Source organism: Sodiomyces alkalinus (genome assembly GCF_003711515.1).
Source record: "Sodiomyces alkalinus F11 unplaced genomic scaffold SODALscaffold_8, whole genome shotgun sequence".
NCBI lineage: Eukaryota > Fungi > Ascomycota > Sordariomycetes > Glomerellales > Plectosphaerellaceae > Sodiomyces > Sodiomyces alkalinus.
This window is the reverse complement of record NW_021167086.1, coordinates 865,966-883,947: the sequence shown is the minus strand read 5'-3', so window position 1 is coordinate 883,947 and position 17,982 is coordinate 865,966. Positions and strand designations below refer to the sequence as shown.

General features: G+C 55.2%; 7 protein-coding genes across 7 annotated transcripts; 3 read left to right on the top strand and 4 right to left on the bottom strand.

Moving 5' to 3' along the window:
• Positions 1-2,543: 2,543 nt before the first annotated feature.
• Positions 2,544-6,203, bottom strand: SODALDRAFT_298640 (hypothetical protein). The gene is made up of 3 exons (XM_028608847.1): positions 5,462-6,203; positions 3,429-5,330; positions 2,544-3,319 (listed from the first exon to the last, which is right to left on the bottom strand). The coding sequence occupies exons 1-3, from the start codon at positions 5,852-5,854 to the stop codon at positions 2,738-2,740; spliced, it is 2,877 nt and encodes a 958-aa protein (XP_028464740.1). The 5' UTR covers positions 5,855-6,203; the 3' UTR covers positions 2,544-2,737.
• On the bottom strand, positions 5,958-6,325 carry SODALDRAFT_211032 (hypothetical protein). Its single transcript, XM_028607275.1, has one exon. The coding sequence runs from the start codon at positions 6,271-6,273 to the stop codon at positions 6,061-6,063; it is 213 nt and encodes a 70-aa protein (XP_028464739.1). The 5' UTR covers positions 6,274-6,325; the 3' UTR covers positions 5,958-6,060.
• A 1,672-nt stretch (positions 6,326-7,997) lies between these two features.
• Positions 7,998-8,588, top strand: SODALDRAFT_325495 (Pkr1-domain-containing protein; the record flags this gene model as incomplete). Its single annotated transcript, XM_028609989.1, has 1 exon — positions 7,998-8,588. The coding sequence occupies one exon, from the start codon at positions 7,998-8,000 to the stop codon at positions 8,586-8,588; it is 591 nt and encodes a 196-aa protein (XP_028464738.1).
• A 317-nt stretch (positions 8,589-8,905) lies between these two features.
• SODALDRAFT_352150 (sucrose transporter) lies at positions 8,906-11,769 on the bottom strand. The gene is made up of 5 exons (XM_028613578.1): positions 11,303-11,769; positions 11,190-11,215; positions 10,739-11,050; positions 10,570-10,680; positions 8,906-10,460 (listed from the first exon to the last, which is right to left on the bottom strand). Exons 1-5 carry the CDS (start codon positions 11,389-11,391, stop codon positions 9,250-9,252), a joined length of 1,749 nt encoding a protein of 582 aa, XP_028464737.1. The 5' UTR covers positions 11,392-11,769; the 3' UTR covers positions 8,906-9,249.
• A 1,907-nt stretch (positions 11,770-13,676) lies between these two features.
• On the top strand, positions 13,677-14,950 carry SODALDRAFT_280761 (ATP phosphoribosyltransferase; the record flags this gene model as incomplete). The annotated part of the gene is made up of 3 exons (XM_028608256.1): positions 13,677-13,749; positions 13,916-14,491; positions 14,580-14,950. 3 exons carry the CDS (start codon positions 13,677-13,679, stop codon positions 14,948-14,950), a joined length of 1,020 nt encoding a protein of 339 aa, XP_028464736.1.
• An 843-nt stretch (positions 14,951-15,793) lies between these two features.
• On the top strand, positions 15,794-16,341 carry SODALDRAFT_325492 (hypothetical protein; the record flags this gene model as incomplete). Its single annotated transcript, XM_028609988.1, has 2 exons — positions 15,794-15,883; positions 16,063-16,341. The coding sequence occupies 2 exons, from the start codon at positions 15,794-15,796 to the stop codon at positions 16,339-16,341; spliced, it is 369 nt and encodes a 122-aa protein (XP_028464735.1).
• A 267-nt stretch (positions 16,342-16,608) lies between these two features.
• Positions 16,609-17,295, bottom strand: SODALDRAFT_325491 (acyl-CoA N-acyltransferase; the record flags this gene model as incomplete). The annotated part of the gene is made up of 1 exon (XM_028609987.1): positions 16,609-17,295. The coding sequence occupies one exon, from the start codon at positions 17,293-17,295 to the stop codon at positions 16,609-16,611; it is 687 nt and encodes a 228-aa protein (XP_028464734.1).
• Between the last annotated feature and the right edge of the window lie 687 nt (positions 17,296-17,982).

Below are 17,982 nucleotides of genomic sequence, written 5' to 3'. Positions count from 1 at the left end.
GGGGGGGGGGGGGGGGGGGGGTACAAACGACTAATTTAGTCGGAACCCGCGTCAGCTCTCCCTATCCCGTGCATCCATCTCCCACATGGCATTCCCAAAGTCCCCGGACTTTTTCTCTTTTTTTTTTTACCTTTACCTACCCACCAACGCTTCCGCACACCGGATATCTATCCACCAACGGCAACAAGTCGGTTTCCTTTCTCGGGAGGCGCATGCGTAAACAACATGCCATGTACCTCAACCATGTGGCATCCATGTCTCCACCACGAGGCCAGATCTTCTCTGGTTCCCTGGCACCTGCAGCAGGAGGTTGGTCATCCCGCTTTTCTCGAGATATTTTGGCATCCGCGCCCCTTTCCAGCCCCGTAATCAATACTACTGTACCGTGTTGCTCTGTCGCTCTGTAAGGTACCTTGGAACACGTCGCTTGGCCTTCTAACTGTATGGGAAATGAATTACCAGAAACACCTTCTCCCCCTTGAACGTGAGAAACATGCGAACATGCGAACATGCGAACATGCGAACCACCACCGCCAGTGGGACTTGGGCGGGATAAAAGTCAAAGCATGGTGTTATCAGTTTCAACACGTCGTCTCATCTTGACCCCCTGCTTGTAAGAATATGGGGAAGAACGTTTAGATGGGAGAACAGAAGAACATTGATGACACCCACTGCTTTCTGGGAACGCAAGGCCCGACAAGTGGACGACAGGTAAATCACGGCAACGGAGCTTCTCCACGGCACGGTCATAACGTACTATCTCCACGCAGTTATTCAAGTCCACAAGTCCGCAAGTCCAAGTCTACAGTCCGCTTCTAAGTATGTTTTACTCCCCCCCGTACACACGGGGATATCGGTCTTCTCGGAGGCGGGGGGTTTTACCTTAGGGAGGGTAAGAGTGGGTTACAAGGGGAAACGCATGGAAATCCCCGTGTGCGTGGCCGAGTTGAAGACCGCCAACGGGCAGGTGTGAAGTTGCTTGTCAATTGTCCCCAGAGAGTCCGACACGTACCTACATACGCGATGCTACCTGGTTGCCTCTGAAGGATGCTGTTCTGCCATAAAAACCCCCTTGTTTCATTTCATTCTCTCCAGGGGTGGTGTGCACCTGCCGATAACATCAACAGGCACCTCCCGTGGTTCTAACAAGCCCCCTTCCCCCTTCGTAAGCGTAAGCTTCCATTCCCCCTCGCCCCCAATACCACCTCCATGTCAAAAAGAAAAAGAAAAAAAAAAAAAAGTCTCGGATCAGTAACGAGCTATCGGCATCCGTATCGGTACATACGAAGCATGTACGCGCTAATTAACTGTTTCTTAAAATAGAAACGAGCCCCCCGGCGACAAGAACACCCATTCAGGCACTCTCACTGACGCAGAGCTGAGGCTGTATGTACGTTGTAATTATGTACCTATCGCCCGGCGCCCGATCGGCGTCCGGAACTAGTCTTTGGCGATCTGAAATGGCAATCTGAGATGGCGAGTCTCTCGCGGTCGAATGTCTTGTACGATTAATCCAGTGATCTGAGGACCGCCTCTCTCATTGCCGCCTGCCTATTCTTTGGGCTCCAGCGCCCCCGCGACCTGTTTGATGGTCGAGGACTCGAGGTGCTGCAGCAGTTCCGGTGTCATTCGGTTCGAGTACGCGTTTGCACGCAAAAGAGCGGCGCGGCGGTGGCAGGAGGCAGACTCAATCCCTCACCACTCCCGGCCCTTTCTTGGTTAGATGCAGGACTGCGAGGCTGGTTTGATGCGCGTCAATTGCAACCACCGTTTGGTCCTGTTTTCTGCCTGTCTGCGGCGTAGACGGGAAGGATGACGTCGGTTACTGTAGAGATGCCGATCTCCATCGCAGTGTCTTTTGCTTCACCGGACAAGTAGCCACGACATACTGGATACCCTCGTCTACGTTGGGAATATAAGCGAAGAACAGGGAGTGGACGCTCTTTCAACCCCTTTCCCTCCATGGCCAACAGGTGACGGTGGGATAGAAAAGATGGTGGGAGGAGGAAAAAGGGGTGGCGGCAAGACCCATAGAGCTCATTCTATCATGCGCAGGTACATAAATAGCACTCAACAACAAATTTCATGGGATGTAGCGTAAATGGATGAAGAAAAGGGGGTGTGAAAAGGGGCAAGTCCAAAGGCCCTTTCGTCATGCTGTGGTTATAATCCGGTTCCCATCCATCCATCCACACACACACACACACACACACATCGAATCTCGCCAAATATCCGCAGAGAAAAACGCCCCCCAGCTTCAATCTCACTCTCGTCAACAAGCAAATAAAATCCTGCAAAAATTAAATCCCGCTTAAGCAGTGGTATCTTTGATCGTAGCAGAGACAAACTCCCCTACTTGACGCCCTTCCAAGTGTGTTGTTGTTGCTCCAGATTTCGTCCCCCAATTTGATCTTGGCCCTTTGCTTCTTCTTCCCCGTGTCTGGAGATTTTTGCCCCAGAGATATAACTGACCCGGATGGACCCCAAATTGCCAGCTTTCTGAGCACCCGCTTTGTTTCAAATAAAGTGAAATGAGCCCAACGAAAAAAAGGAAAAAAAAAAAAAAAAAAAAAAAAGGTAACACCTTGGGCTGCATGTCACGGGTTTGTTGCTTCTATTCCCGTCCCGCCCTTGGTTGGAATGAAGCGGGCCAGTTTCGTGAGCTGGCGTCATGGCGGGACTAGACAGAAACCGACGAACGGCGACAGAGGTGCTCGACCCGAGAAAACCGCGTAGCCTACAGCCTTCCATGTCTCGCCTTGAAGATGGCCACCTTGTCGTCGTAAAAGAGAATCTCGCGAAGACGTATCCGCGGCTTTCCATCCGAGAAGACGCCCCGCGAAGAGTCCGTGTCGGACGAATTCGCCGTGCCGGAAGACACGTCGGAACCCGAGTCGTCTACCTCCTCGTCTTCGCTCCCGCCACCGTCTTCCCCAGCACCACCACCACCCTGTTCGTCCACCAAAGTCCCCTGCTGATCAACCGTCTGCCCGTCGGACGTAATAGACGCGTTATCATCGGCGTTACTGCCGTCGTCCTCTTCCGCCTCGTCATCCGTGTTCGGATTCTCCGCTGCACCGGATTCCGCACCCGCCAAACCGGGCGCCGCCGTGTCCGACGGCTTGCTTTCCAGAATTTCGAAGCATTTCTGCTCGATGCCCACGTAGCCGAGCTGGATGTCCGGACAAAGTGTGACAATGTCGACGATCTGCAATGCGAGCTCTCTGGGTTCCAAGTTGCCAGAGACGTGGTCTGCTATTTTGGGCAGATGTATGGACCGCAGCTGAGGCACGTTGGGGAGCCTCTGGAGAAAGGTGTGCTGCGAATCGGTGAGTTAGCAAAGTGGCCCTCGTGAGACAAGAGACGCACAGGAGATGATGCCGAAGAAGGATTAATCAAGTGGGTGGTGGTACTAGTCCTCAACTTACCCAATCTCTGTAATGCAGGCATAGGGAAAGCTCCCGCAAGTTGGTCATGCGCCCGCTCGTCATGTAGGCGACCATCTCCGATGTCGCCATCCAGTAAAGCCAGCGGAACGGCTCTGCAAAGTTGCCGCTGGGCATCCTGTGGCCCGAGCTATCGAGGAGGACCTTGCGGAGGCTCGATCGGTGCCTCCTGATGGGTCCCTTGAAGATTTGCTCGATGGTCGCCGGGGGAGGTCCGGACTGCCGACGGTCCTGCAAAAAGAACACCTCCAGGCTGTTGGGCGCCAACGTCTCCTTCAGGAAGTTGACCAGCGCGACCGACGCCATATCGGTGTGTATCTTCTTCAAATTCAACCTGTATTGCACCTGCTTCTTCATCAGCGTCGTAGGGTGGTGATGTGTCTGCGTAGTAGACGACGAAGGGTGTCTTGACGACGACGAGCATGACCGGTCGTAGGCCGTCCACGTGGTGGGTTGGAACTGCTTTCGGAGGGCCTTCCAGAGGTTCTCGTGGTGACTGCAGTTCAGGATGGTCAAGCTGGACAACAGAGTCCAGTCGATGGCTTTACAGGCAACCTGGATCGAGATGGGGACTCTCTCCAGCTCGAGGGTCTTCAGTCTCAGTTTGCCATCGAGACGCTTTCTCCCAGCCTCCAATTCACCCTCCCCGGCGCCGTCGCCGGCGCCGTCGCCGTCGCCCGTCGACGCTGGCCCGTGCTCTGGCCTGCTCAACGACGAGCCTCCTTCCGCCGCAGAGCCCTGGATCAGTAGGGACGAGGCAGATGAAGCCGAACCTGCGTTCAAACCGGAAGACGTTGTGGGGTGATGCTGCCCACTCGGTTCGTGAGCCGACGGTGCCGTCGTGGACGGAGGAGATTCCTTCCCTTTGGACTTGGAAGCCTGCTTCCTCCTGATATCGTAGATCCTGCCCACCAAGACGCCCAAGATGCCGCCCAGCCGACGGTCGCCAATGACGGCCTCGCCCGGCCAGCGAGCGTTGCGGTCGACCTGATGCAGGCCCGGTCCGTCCCACGCCTGGACAAAGTCCTTGTGGACGGCCTTGGGGGAAATGCCCACACGCAACTCCTCAAGCCGACCTTGCGACCTCTCGATGACGACAGCCATTTCGTCTAGGTAGGACAGCTCATCGATGTCAAGGACGGAGAGGCTTTTGAGCGGAGGCAGGACGGCAAACGTCGGGAACTCCACCCGGCTTTCGGAGTAGGGAATCGGCCCACGGGGACGAGGATGGGTGGCAGTCGAGGGAATGAGGATGCCGATGGGCGTCATGGTGCTACCGACGGGCACGACGTCGTCTTGGTCCCCGGCGCCGGGCCCCGGACTGGCGGCGGCAGAAGACGACGAGACTTCCGAGTTGTCGTGCCACCGCACCCAGACACGCTCCAGCTTGGAGTCGGCATCGGGGCTGTGGTCCCCGAGGGAGGCCAGGGCCATGAAGATGTCGGAAAGCACACCAGTGGGCATGTCCCACACGAACGTCTCCAGGCTGGTCATCTTGGCCACGGCGAGGGCGACGAGGGTGCCCAGCATCTTGCCGCTCTCCTTGGTGATCATGTATTCGGCCACCCAGTCATCAGGCCCATTTCCGAGAGAGAACTTTTTGATGTAGCTCGCGTAGTCGTTCTTCAGGCGGGGTACCGATGGGCCGAGGTGACGGGACTTGTTGGGGGAGAGCAATCTCCGGGTGTGGTGGGCGAAGTGGCTGCCGAGGCAGAGGGTGGAAAGACCGAATGTGAGGGCGTCGACGCTCTTGGAGTCGGACTGCGAGAGGTGAGTGAGGTCGGGCCACACGATGTCGAATCTCGAGTAGATATGGGGCACGGCCAGGTTGTAAAGCGTCGAGTTGGTTAGGGCGAGGCCGGTCAGGTCATTGGTATGGACGACCTGGAAGAGGCGGGGAGATGTTAGCAGGCGATTGGCATACTCAAACAAAGCATAGCAGGTAGCGGGGGGGAGGTGAAGAACTGGAGCTCGAACCGGAGCTGGAGCTGGAGCTGGAGTTGGAGCTGACTTGCCTCGTTGACAATAAGGCGGAGGACGTCAAGGGGAAGCTCGAGCAGGGTAAGCTTCCCCGTCCTTCTGGAAGCGGCGTTCCATTCCTCCTCCTTTCCTTTCAAAAGCTTCCGCATTACGGCAGCTGGGTCGTCCAGGGTGTCGGCTGGTGATGGAGAAGGCGGGTGATGCGCGTTGGAGTTGGCCGATTCCAGTACGACGACACCGGAGTCGTGGGAAGCAAGGTCGAAGTCGAGGTCGAGGTCGAGGTCAGGGTCGAGGTTGGCGGCGGGTTCGGAAACTGTGCCCGACTCGGGGAAGTCATTGAGGCCCGAGACCAGCGTCTCGGTTTGCTGGGGAGAACTGTCCATTACTGGCACGGATGGCTCATGCTCGCCCTTGTTATGTTGGTGCATGTAGGTAGAAGGCTAAGGTGAGGCGGGGGAAGTTGTTTTGAACACGGGGCAAGGAAGCCCAAGCCGCGGTGGTGGGACGGGAATCCGGGTTGCCGCAAGGCAAGGGCGATATTATCGTCGGTCTGCGGAAGGATGGCTGGTTATCCGATGGCACTGGCCAACCCGGGATGAGGGCGAACAGGGCTGCGTAGGGATACTAGGAATTATTAACGATCCCAGTCCCTTTCTTCAGACGGCCGTATACGCCCGGATGTGACGGTGGCTCGTGGTGAACGGGGGTGGTACGTTGTTATTACTGGTAACGAGATAATGAATGGATGCGAATGGCGGGCAGTTTGGCCGATCAGCTCAAGAAATAGGTAATAGGTAAGTAAGGTAGGTAAGCCTGGCGGGGGAAAACGTCGGATATGCATCCACATGGGCGTTACCGGAATGGAGCTAGCACGGTCGTACCGATAATAAATCCCCGACAATCAGATACATGTTGTTCGAGTTGAAGCTTCCCCTTGGTTCAAGGACAAGGTTAACGGATAAGGTACACTGTATATACTCCGTACTGGTGCGTATTTGGACAGTCAGTCCGTAGCAGGAATTGAAACTTTGACAGGTCCACGACTGCGTAGTAAGGTACCTTAGGTACGGAGTGATTACGAAGTAAAAGTACCTTACCAAGTACATGGTTTATTTGCGTACATAGGTACCTAGTTAGGTACCTACCTTAGCTTCCTTACGACTTGGTGCTGTTCGCCGTACACATCTCCGATTTTCGCGGGGTGGTACCGTTCGGCTTTGAACGCATCGAGAGGCTCCTCCTTCAATGGAGGATCGAGTCGCTGACCACAGGGAAACGCAGTTCTCGGGAGGCGCAGAGATAATGATGGGGCTCTGCATAAACAAAGCCCTTCCCGAATGAGTTCCTCGCCAATTCCACGAGGGAGGCCATAGAAAACCACTGTACGGATAAGATGGTGACCGCGTTGACATGGAGATGATTCATTCTCCCGCCCCACCCCGCATCGATCGTCAGAGGTCGTCCGTCAATATAATCGTCCGTAGACTGACTTTTCCAGAGGAGAACTAGGACAATACGAAGTACGGATACCTTACAGGGTAAAGCGCTTTAGTACAAACGGTACAAACGGTACAAACGGTACAAACGGATGGAGTATTGCTCACCGACACTGAACAATGAACGACCCACTGCACGAGGAAGCTACTCACCGAGAACCGAGAAACGTAGTACCTACACGTGTAGTACTTCGCATGTCTGGAGCGCGGATCTTATGTACTGTACACCTGCTCCCCATTCATTGGGGGGTTTCCAGCAGACCCTGTATATTTAGGTACTTCGTAGAAAGTCCCGTCATCCTCTACGAAAGTCATCTTGGATCCAAAAGCAATAAACTTGCCATACCTTGCCTTGCCTCTATTCATTACTATTGCTCCGTATATATATTTATCTCGTGGAAATCAACAACAAACAACTATAAGGATACTAATCACCCCATAAAATTTACCAAGGACGGACTAAAAACCTGGGCATTCCCGAAAGCCGGAACGGCGCTTGATCCACCGACGTCTTAGGCATCAAATAGCAGATCTTCCGGGCAGCCTTGCAATAGGTTAAGGTATTAATCCCACCTTTTGCCTCCCGTCTCCTATTACCGCACCTGCGAATATCGACCTTACCTGCTGCCTCCCGCGTTTCCACCCACGTTGCCCCGCCCGCAACTCTTCCTCTCCTTGGTTCCCTGACCCTCCAGAGATTAACTTACGACGTGTCCAGTTGTCGCGGGACAAACGAACAGGAAACACATTCATTCCAAGGAGCCTGACCTCCCCCTCCGTTCTTCTCGTCTATTCTATTCTCTTCCCCGGGCGGACATAACAAAACAGCTACACGGGGCGCCTGCATCACCACTTGTCCCTTGACCATTCGTCTCCTGCGCTCTATTTTATTTATTTAATTGTTTTTCTATTTACTACCCGACTGAACCGTGTGCCAGCCAGCCAATAACCCCCCCCCCCCCCCCCTTCCCCCCAACGCACCACAACGGGCCCCCTCCTCATTGGGTTTGGTTTCCTCCCCGCCACACGTCACACGTCGTCCCTCGACCCAGCGAGCGACCGCCCTCCCGAAATCATGGCCTCCTTCATCGAATCCCTCTGGGACTCCATCTTCACGCCCGGCCCGACCCCGACCCTCCTCCGCGCCGCGAACGCCACCTTCCTCGCCCTCCAGCTCCTCCTCCTGATCCTCCTCTTCGCGACCTACTCCGTCCACTTCGTCGTGCTCTCCTGCCTGTGCGCCGGCCTCTGGCGCGCCATCAACTGGTTCGCCGAAGAGCTCCGCCTCGCCCAGGAGATCGAAGAGGAGCAGCAACAGAAACAAGAAGAACAAGAAAAACAACAACGCGACGACTCCGCCGCAGCCACCACGGTGACGAGCGACGACGACACCGAGGTGGAAACCACCGCCACCGGCGCCGCTACGGCCGCGTCGTCCAGGACCGCGGCGACCAAGCGTGGCGTCAAGAACCGCAAGCCGCCCAGCCGCGAGGCCGAGGCCGAGGCGGAAGAACAAGGGGAAGAAGGCGCGGCGCCTTCTGCTGCTGCTGCTGTCGTCGGGTCCGTAGCGGGCGGTGCGGGTTCGGCCTCCGGTACCCAGTCGAGCGCGAGCACGGAAGACGAGTGGGAGAAGGTATCGGAGAACGAGAACGAGAAGGATAAATGATCTTACGAGGCGTGGTCATCCGGATCCAGGACATCTTCCTCTACCCGACTCCTATGAGCTCCCGCGTCTCTACCCTCCTGTCGTTGGGCAAACCCCCCGGCAAAGGAGAAGGGAGAGGGTAAAAAAAGAGTAGGAGACGGGAGGAACCTCGCGATAACCACGTACGCATATGCCTATTTACATGCAACACCATTTATCAAGCCACATCTATTCGTGATACCCCTTGTGCGGCGTCCCTCTGCAACTCAATTTCAATTTAGAAGAAAAATAAAATAAAACACAAAAGCTCTGGTTTTCAGTCGATACATAACTACGGGAGTACGGATACACATATGATGCGATGCGATTGCGGGGACACTTTAGAGACCATACTTCCTTCGACAGGGTCTACAATAACCAATTATGATTGCCCTCCTTATAAATGCCCTTGATCCTGTCCAAGTCCTAGTTTCTGCACCAAGACCCTTCTTGACGCGTTGAAAAATCCGTACAAGAAACCCGCTCCCACTCTGCCGTACGCCAAGACGCCTGTTGAGTATGCCCTCTGCTGCTTTATTACTATTGTGACACACGCTCCGCTTTTTGTAAGAAGGGGGTGGGGAGATAAAAAAAAATGAATGCTTTTGCGTATCTCGTTGTTTCTTCTTCCGGGGTGTAGAGTTCAAGGGATATATTTCAACCTCCTCGTCATGTACGCCGCTCCAATAGCACAGAGGCCGCCCAAAAAGAGGCAGACGGCGATGGCGTTCGGACCGTCCTTGTGGAGCTCCTCGGCCGAAATCCCGTCCTCGGTGAGCTCCGGGCTCTTGCCCGGTTCGAGAATGGAGAAGATGATGGCGCCGACAAAGGTGCCGATAAACTGCGGGATGGTGGAGAAGATGTTGAGGATGCCAAAGTAGATACCAGACAGCTCGCCCGACGACGATGAGCCGAGGCCGCGGGCATCGTCAGTGCCGTCGTCGTCGTCGTCGTTGTCGTCATGGTCATGGTCATCGTCATCACGTGCGTTCTCCAAGTCGAGGGCCTGTGCCTGGCCAAGCGCGGGCAGCTCGACAGACGGTCCGCGGCTAGGGTAGGAGACGCGGCGGTAAAGTGCGCCGTCGCCCGAGCTGGCGCCGCTGAGCCGGCTGACCTCGACGCCGAGGAAGGTGACGGGGGCCCAGGTCGCGAGCGCCCACGGGAGGCCGCAGAGAGCGACGAGGAAGGTGGCGAAGCGGAGGCTCTTGGCCAACGGTGCGCACATCATGGCCACGGCGAAGAGGAGGTGGCCGCATACCCAAGCGGTGAGGAGGTCGGGCTTGCGCTTGCCGAGGGTCTTCACAAGAGAGGCTACATGTGGAGCGGGACGCGGGGTAAAGGAGCCGTCCTCGGGTGATTGCACGACCAGGGGGAGGAGCCAAGACGCCAGGAAAGTGATGATGGAGAAGATGGTCAGGGAGGTGCTTCCAATGCGGCCGATGTCGCCGAGCACGTCATGCGAATCTAGGGCATCGGCGGGCACGTCGTAGCGGAAATATGTCTCGCCTACCCACGTGGTGCTGTAGAAGAGGAGGGGGAACCAGCCCAGCCAGGCCCAGAACTGCGCCCAGCAGATCGCTCGTATCCTGGGTGGAAGCGTTCGAATCGTCGAGTAGATCTGGCTGATGAACTTGAACGGCCCTCCGCGGTGACCTTGGTCGCCCTTGGTGGACACCAATACACGCTCGGTAACAGCCCAGCACGTGATGCAAGCGGAGAAGACGTTGAAGAAGCTCGCGATCAGGGTGATTTGCTTGAACTGGGTGTCGCCAAGCCACTCGCCAAAGATGCCGACGAGGTTGACAGCGCCAGCTCCGTATGCCAACATGTTCCCAACAGCAGCCATCCTGCTAGCTACGGTATCGCGCGGGTTAGCCAAGGCTCAAGGGGCACCAAGGGCACCGAGGGCACCGAGGGCACCAAAAACGGGACGCACGACCTCCCCGATGTTCTTTCAACTTACACCATGCGGCGCCAGCTTGTTGCTTCTCGATGGGTAATGTGTCGACCACCAAGCTTCTCGAGCAGGACATGACTAAGGATATCTGATAAGTAACCGCAGCGGGACCCTCGTCTACGGGAGGACAAGGGGGGCGCCAGGTTTCTGGACATCGCGGACATGGGAGACGTACCAGCGTTGATGGCAAAGTCGGCAACGTAGATGGCCAGCACGGCGAGTACAATGGCCAGGGTCTGACTTGTCTCCTCATCGGTTGCGAAGTGATCGGTAATCTCCTTGGTGAAGCCGACGACGAGGAAACTGATGGTGACGACGATGGAACCCATGAAGATGAAGGGCCGCCGGCGGCCCCATTTCGACTTGTACTGGTCGGCGATGGAGCCGATGACGGGCTGCGTAATGAGACCCGACAAGGGGCCTGCTATCCATACGAGAGCTGTGTTGCTCTTGGTGAGGCCGAGGTTAAGGAGGTACGGCGTGAAGTCTGTTGAAAGGAACAAGGAAGCGTTAGCGACGGCCATACAGGAATACCCATTACTCCTACTCCGCAGTACGTCTCTGGAGACGCTGCTCTGTGCTCCACACGAGACGTCTTTGGCGATCAGGGGCGCTAGTGGACTTACAGGTCATCTCAATCCCCCATGTGAAGCTAGGCAGCTGCCGTCAGTCTGGGGGAACGCAAAGCAGAAGAACGCGTTCCACCGAAAGGGAAATAACAGGAGGTGATGTGACCTACGAGATACCAATAGCAGCAAAGGTCAAGAGGACCATCCGAACGGTTTCTGTGCTCCCCTTGATATGGGAGCTTCCCGTGAAGGTAGCCATGGTGGTTGTGGTCGAGTCGGGTTCTCCAATACAGCCGTGCCGGATGACGTCGTCTCCGTCGTCGCCGCCGTTGCCGCCGTCGCAATTGCAGTGCAGTCGTGACTATCGGGTCTGGAGATGGGAGAAAAGAATGCTACTTGTCGCTGAGATGATTGAATCCCTCTGAACGACCGTCCCGTGCCACGCGACCGCGCGTTCGAGTCGCGTGCTTCGTTTCCCAGAATCGAATCGACCGGGTCGTTCTCGTCCTCGGGGAAGTGATTGAATCGACGGGCGATTGCTGGACGTCGCTGACACGCCCAGACAACAAATCGAAGCGGCTTTGGGAGTAAAGGGCCAAGACGTAATTATTAGACATACATTCAGGTCTCGGAAACGTTGCCCAGGAGGCAGGGACGCAGGGCGCAGGGCCAACAGCTGAGCTTATGTAGTAAAATGGTGTCAATTAATAGTACCTGTACTCCCGGCTACCCCGACCAGTGGTTCTGGACCGTAAAGAGCGGGTCGGGTCTGGATCCGGTTCCGACTATAAGGTAGTGTACGGGGTCTGTCACAGCGGTACAGCCCATGATAGGTCCCCCGATCGATTCCGGGGATGTGTGTATGCTGGCCGGAAGATGCGAAGACGAGAGGATGCCAGAATGGGAATGCGAGGGAACCAAGTCGGCGGGGGGCCTTTTTAGGGGGGTCAGGTTAATAAGGAAGGGGGCCAGGGCGGGACGTTTTCGACACGAGGATTGGGTAGAAATTCAGGGACCGCCAAAGTAGAATCTGAACTGAGACTGGGAATTGGATAAATGTTACGTGACGACACCGAAGCTCATCTCCGTTTCCCCAGACGATTGTCGGGCTAGTGCCCAGGATGATGCGACAGTACGGATGAATATAGGCGCAGGGCCGAAGCGTGTTGCTTGTGATGTTTAGAAACCCGATGTCAAATACAAGAAATATAAGGGTGATGGGGTAATTGTCGTGGTGTCGGTAGCTGTACAACGAACGTATGGGCTTAGACAATCTGCCAACTTCTTATTTCTGGGCGTGACGTCAATAACGAAGTACGAGGTAAGGTGAATTAAGGTATTATGAAGATCAGTACAAGCCGAATAATTGGGGGAAGACAAAGTCGTTCGTACTTAATTAATAAGGTACCTTATTACTTGGTAGAAGTTTGGGAAACTGCATTTCGCAGTAATTTCGGAGTAAGGTACGGATATGTACTACTTCGTACTTATTATTCGAATATGACTCCTACTGCCCATTGACTAACCTCTCTCTGAACTTGACGTACATAAACCCGGGTCCACAATGGATGGGAGGACTCGTGAGCGAGTATAATAGATATTTTCTGTATTCGCGAAGGAATGGGATTCCGAAGGCGACGTGTTGGGTCCTGATAGGGGGCTGAGCTTCGTGTATGAATAATAAGGTAGGTAATTACGAAGTACCTAATAATAACCCAGTACCTTACCTTACATAAGGTAGATAAGGTACGGATGCTAGATGACTAAGCTGCTCCGTGCTCCGGACGACAAGGCAACGCAGATCCGGAGTCGGCGCTTGAGACAACGAATAAACCAACCCCTCCATCCGATGTTCCTCCGCCGCCCTTCGACCACACTAAGGTAATGGCGGGGCAACCCAATTCAGAGTCGGTACAGATTCTGAGCCATTTGTGCCCCGCCATGATTGATAACCTTCAATGGAAAAACTTCCCCCCTCCAGCAATCAGAACTCCGACATAGGCCAACGTGGGCTTTGGACACAAAATTTCCCCTCGCCGTCCTCGGTCAGTCGCAGCCTTGTGACCTCGAACTTTGTACCCCGTACCTACCTCGAGCGAGCCTGAACCTTGCCTGACTCACCACGATACTGAAGACCTGGGAGGGAACACCCAACACTTCACGAATCCAACGCCACGCCCCCTCCACGGCCATCTTTCTCTTTTCTTTCTCTCTTCACACTCCCCTCCCGTCTACTCGGTACGTTACTTACGCGACTCGACTTGCAATTGGTCTTTCTGTGACGCATCCAAGAACCTGTCGTGCCGCTGCAACCCAACGATACCTTAAGTAAGGTAGCTAGGGTATACGGATACTACTCGACCGTCGAACATACCGCCTCGCCTTACTTCTACCTGTGGAACTGTTGGGATTCGGCCGTTGTCCGACTGATTTACCCCTCATCCCTCCTTCGTCGTCCACCCGACATGGATCTCGTCAACTCGTTTGTCACACCCACTCCCCTCTCCCCCCTCCTACAGTGCTTCCTGAATGGAATGCGTTACCATGACGAAACAGGCAGATGAGCTGATACATCGGGAAAGCCTAGAGGGGCGTCTCCTATTCGCGGTGCCCAAGAGTGAGTGAAAGAAATGTCTATTCTGGTCTTCGTTGCGCCTAATAGGAGTATCACACGCCCGCCGGTGGAAAGAAAAAAGAAAGAATGGAGGGAGGGAGGGAGGGAGGGAGGGAGGGAAGAGGGGTGAAAAGAAATCAAAACTGACGTAAACGGCGCATTCTCCCAGAGGGCCGACTCAACTCCGCAACCCTGAACCTGCTCGAGGGCGCCGATGTCCAATTCCGTCGCGAGAATCGCCTTGACATCGCGCTCGTCAAGAACCTACCCATCGCCCTCATCTTCCTCCCCGCCGCCGACATCCCCACCTTCGTCGGCGAAGGCAGGGTGGACCTGGGCATTACCGGCTGGGATCAGGTCAAGGAATACGATGCGCGCGTCCGCTCCTACGACCGCACTCGTCGAGTCTCCCTCGTAAACAACCCGGACGAGGCAGAGGACCTTAAGGTGGGCGGCTGTGACCGTGTCATGGACCTGGGCTTCGGTGCCTGCAAGCTCCAGGTCCAGGTCCCCGAGAAGGGAGCGTATGCTACCACACAGGACTTGGTCGGCAAGACCATCGGTACGAGCTTCGTCGACTTGGCCGCCGAACACTTCGCCAAACTGGAGATGGGGATTGAGAACTCGTCCAACGGGGGCGCGCCTGTCATTGCTAAGAAGCTGCGAACCAAGGTCATCGAGCTGAGCGGCAGTGTTGAGGCGGCCTGTGCCTTGGGCGTGGCCGACGGTATCGTCGATCTAGTCGGTACGTCATACTTGAAATTCCCCTCTCTCCCTCTACCATCTCCTTCCTCTATGGACAGCTAACCGAAAAAAAAACCCGGCTACGACAGAATCGGGAGAGACGATGAGAGCGGCCGGACTCAAGGCTATCGACACGGTGGTAGAGTCGCAGGCAGTGCTCATCAAGTCACGTTCGCCGTCCAACCCGGAGATGATCAATCTCATCACGGCGCGGATCCAGGGTGTCATCACGGCGCAGAAGTACGTGCTGTGTCAGTACAACATTGAGAGGTCGCGCCTGGCGGACGCTAAGGCCATCACGCCGGGAAAGCGCGCGCCTACCATCACCTCACTGGACGAGGAGGGCTGGGTAGCCGTGAGCTCCATGGTGGTGAAGAAGGAGCTCGCCGTGGTGATGGACAAGCTGACGGCGGTCGGGGCGCAAGACATCCTGGTACTCGACATCCACAATACTCGATAAAAGGTGGAGGATCGTGAACGCGCCGGGAATCATGGAGGCAGGGTGGGAATAGAGCACGACATTAGGAATGCAGGCGATGGAATGATGATGAGTCGAAAGAAGAAGAAAAGAAAAAAAGTAAAAAGGGAAAAGGGAAAAGCCTCTATAGTTGGTAGTTTGCGACTCTCCACCAGGTGCTATTCGAAACCTGCAGCTCTAAGGCGCCTATCAATATACGTACGAAGATGCCGAAGGGACGTGTGAGCTGAACTGGCGGAGTGAGTGCCAGAGAATATCCGTGCCATACAGGCGTCGTTTCTTTATCTCGTGCAGCTCGAGACCCCTGCTCGCGAGGCAGTTTTTGTTTCTGGCCTTGCCTTGTCGATCTCGGGAATTATTGTCAGCCTCCCATGTTTAGGAGTGGTGGTCATGCTAGGTAATTGGACCGGTCAGCGTAGCGTAGCATTCGAGGATTGGAAGTTGGAGGTTGAAATACGCACTGAGCGACCAATAGTGGACAACCCGACATGCTCCCCATAGCTCCCGGATGGAGTGACGAAGTCAAACGTCAGACGTCAGACGCGAGAAAGGTGGGAAGGGGCCACGCAACAGGGTCTTCCTTCATTCGAAATCAGGCACAAACTCCACCAATCAAGGATTCAGCCGTTGGAATCCTCCTGGTCCCCTCGTATTATTCGTATTCAACGGCGGTCATTCTTATCTCGTGGTTGATGCCCAAGATATATCCACGATAACTACATTCTACCCATATTCAGTTTCGTGGTCAACGCCTCTGAGCTACCTACTCGGTACTCATCTACATCCCTAAGGTACCTTAGGGTACGAACAAATGAAAAGCGCATCATGTCGTCATCGGTTCCCGCGACCAAAATTACCACCAGAAGAGGCAGCGTCGACGATGAAGCCGCAATCGACAAGCGGTCTATGTACAAGGTAAGGAAACAAGAAGTGATAAATGGAAAAGGAACAAAAAAAAAAGAGGGGGGGCGGGGGGGACAAAAAAGAAAAACGTAACGACCGAAGAGCTACGGCTCTTCTTGAGTCTCTGAATGCTTACACCCTCGGCCCCCTTTTCATACCCAGCAAGGGAAGCTGACGGCTTTACAATCCAGTTCATCATAACTCCCATCATCTTCATATCCTTCCTCGTGTCCCTCGCGTGGATTGACTTCCGCTACACCCTCCGGCGACCCTCGGGCACGGCAAGGGGAAGTGCAGGGTACTATCACAGCTATCAAGCGAAACTGGCCAAACTGGAGATGGCGGATGCCCTGGGAATCAGGAGCTACGTTGCTCTCGTCATGCTTGCTGTGGCTGTCGTCATTGGGTGGGGAGGTTGGGAGGCCGTCAAGGCAATTTGGTATTGGTCTGCGTCCCGCACCACGACTTGACCCGGAAGAACAGTCTTTGGATGGTGGAAGATGGGGATGGAATGAAATCGATTCGGCCCCTGGGCCAGATGAATGATTGGGATCTCAAGGGGACTGAAGGAGATAAAATGACATGTCGCCCGAGGGAAGCTCCATCATGTCAGGCTCTCATCCGAAGCAGCTTGTGTGCTGTTCCTCTCTCGACAGGCGTAAGAGCTTTCAACTTTTATCAAGTTGGAGAGAATCCTAGCATACCCTCCCTTCCCATGCCTCTCCTCGTGCTGCCCCCTACTTTGCAGGGAGCGCCTTTCTCCGCCAAATGTAAAGCTGTTCCTTGATCTTTGCCCCCCAAAGAACCCTTTCCTCTTCGCTGTGCAGCACGAACCCGGCCGCTCGGTACAGGTAAACAGCGGCCCCCAGCGAATCCATCGTGTGCAGGATTACCTTCTCGATGCCCCGTTCTTCCACATGCGCCATGGCGGCCGCGAGGAGCTTTTTCCCGGCACCCAGTCCCCTGGCGTCCGAGTCGACAATGAAACCCCGCAGTTGCACCGTCCGGACCTTCTGCCGCCCCTCCCCCGCCTCCGCCTCCGCCTCCGCATCCGTGGCACTGTCCAACATGATGGTCCCCACAATCCGTTCCGAATCACCGGTCACCCGGACGGCGGACCAGATCTGACTGTCCGGATACGACGGGAGCTGTTCCACGATCTTGCCCCAGCACTGGGCCTTTGCTGCTTCGAATGCCTGTCCCCAGGACACGGCCGAGTGGTAGTAGTCCATGTGCATCTGGAGCGTGCGGGCGATGAAGCCCGGGCGGTAACCTGCTTCAATGCGAAGGGTTGCTACTGGCGCCTGGGCAGTGGGAGTCTGGGCCGGAGTCGCAGTCCAAGTCGCAGTCCAAGTCGCAGTCACTGGCGCACTCGCAGTTGGAGCTGCGGGGCAACATGTCGCTGGGGGTGTCTTAGTTGGCATTGTGCTGGGGTCGTCGTCTATCATCTCCACCGTTGAAATCAGACCTGGTGGGTACTTCATGAGCAAATGGAATAAATACATAGAGCGCTGCTTTTACCTTCCACTATTCACACGAAAGAGAACTCAGTCTTCTTTCTATGTTGTGCTGGGAGCATTTGCGATTCTTCCCTGAGTCACACACTTCCTTCACGATGGGCAGTGGCCCCCGCAGTCTTAACTGCCCGCTTAAGTATGGAAAAGGAACCCCGCGGAACCTGCCGACAGTGTCCTCTAGCACGCCCTTCCGTTTGACATTTGACGAGTTGCAGACCTCGTTCAGTCGTCCACAGGTACTAAGCCTTTTTTTTTTTTTTTTTAAAAAAAAAAAAACAATTTGCTACGGCTTGAAATGCTTCGTAGATTTGAAAGCAAGGACCCAGGAACATAATCCCAAGCAGGGGGTCTCGTTCTTCATTCCGTAATAATGGGCTGAAAGCTGACGTCCATTGGACGGAGTGGCCGGACCCAGAAACATTGGGACTGGAGAGGACAGAGGGAACGAGAGAGGCATGGAGGATAAATGGCCATCAAAACTCCGGCGATATAACCGGGGCCAACGCACTCGATTCAATCCATGGAACCATCCACTCATTCTTTTAGTCAATTCGGAGCAGTGGACGTTGCACCTAGGTGACGGATGATCAGCCT

Bases quoted from the DNA above. Each gene is read 5' to 3' on its own strand.
- SODALDRAFT_211032 (XM_028607275.1), bottom strand. From the start codon at position 6,273: ATGTGGATGCATATCCGACGTTTTCCCCCGCCAGGCTTACCTACCTTA.
- SODALDRAFT_298640 (XM_028608847.1), bottom strand. From the start codon at position 5,854: ATGCACCAACATAACAAGGGCGAGCATGAGCCATCCGTGCCAGTAATG. The intron at 5,331-5,461 runs GCAAGTCAGCTC...CGCCTCTTCCAG, and splicing joins TCCGCCTTATTGTCAACGAG to GTCGTCCATACCAATGACCT. The intron at 3,320-3,428 runs GTAAGTTGAGGA...ACCGATTCGCAG, and splicing joins GCCTGCATTACAGAGATTGG to CACACCTTTCTCCAGAGGCT.
- SODALDRAFT_352150 (XM_028613578.1), bottom strand. From the start codon at position 11,391: ATGGCTACCTTCACGGGAAGCTCCCATATCAAGGGGAGCACAGAAACC. The intron at 11,051-11,189 runs GTAAGTCCACTA...TCCTTTCAACAG, and splicing joins ATGGGGGATTGAGATGACCT to ACTTCACGCCGTACCTCCTT. The intron at 10,461-10,569 runs GTAAGTTGAAAG...GCGATACCGTAG, and splicing joins ACAAGCTGGCGCCGCATGGT to CTAGCAGGATGGCTGCTGTT.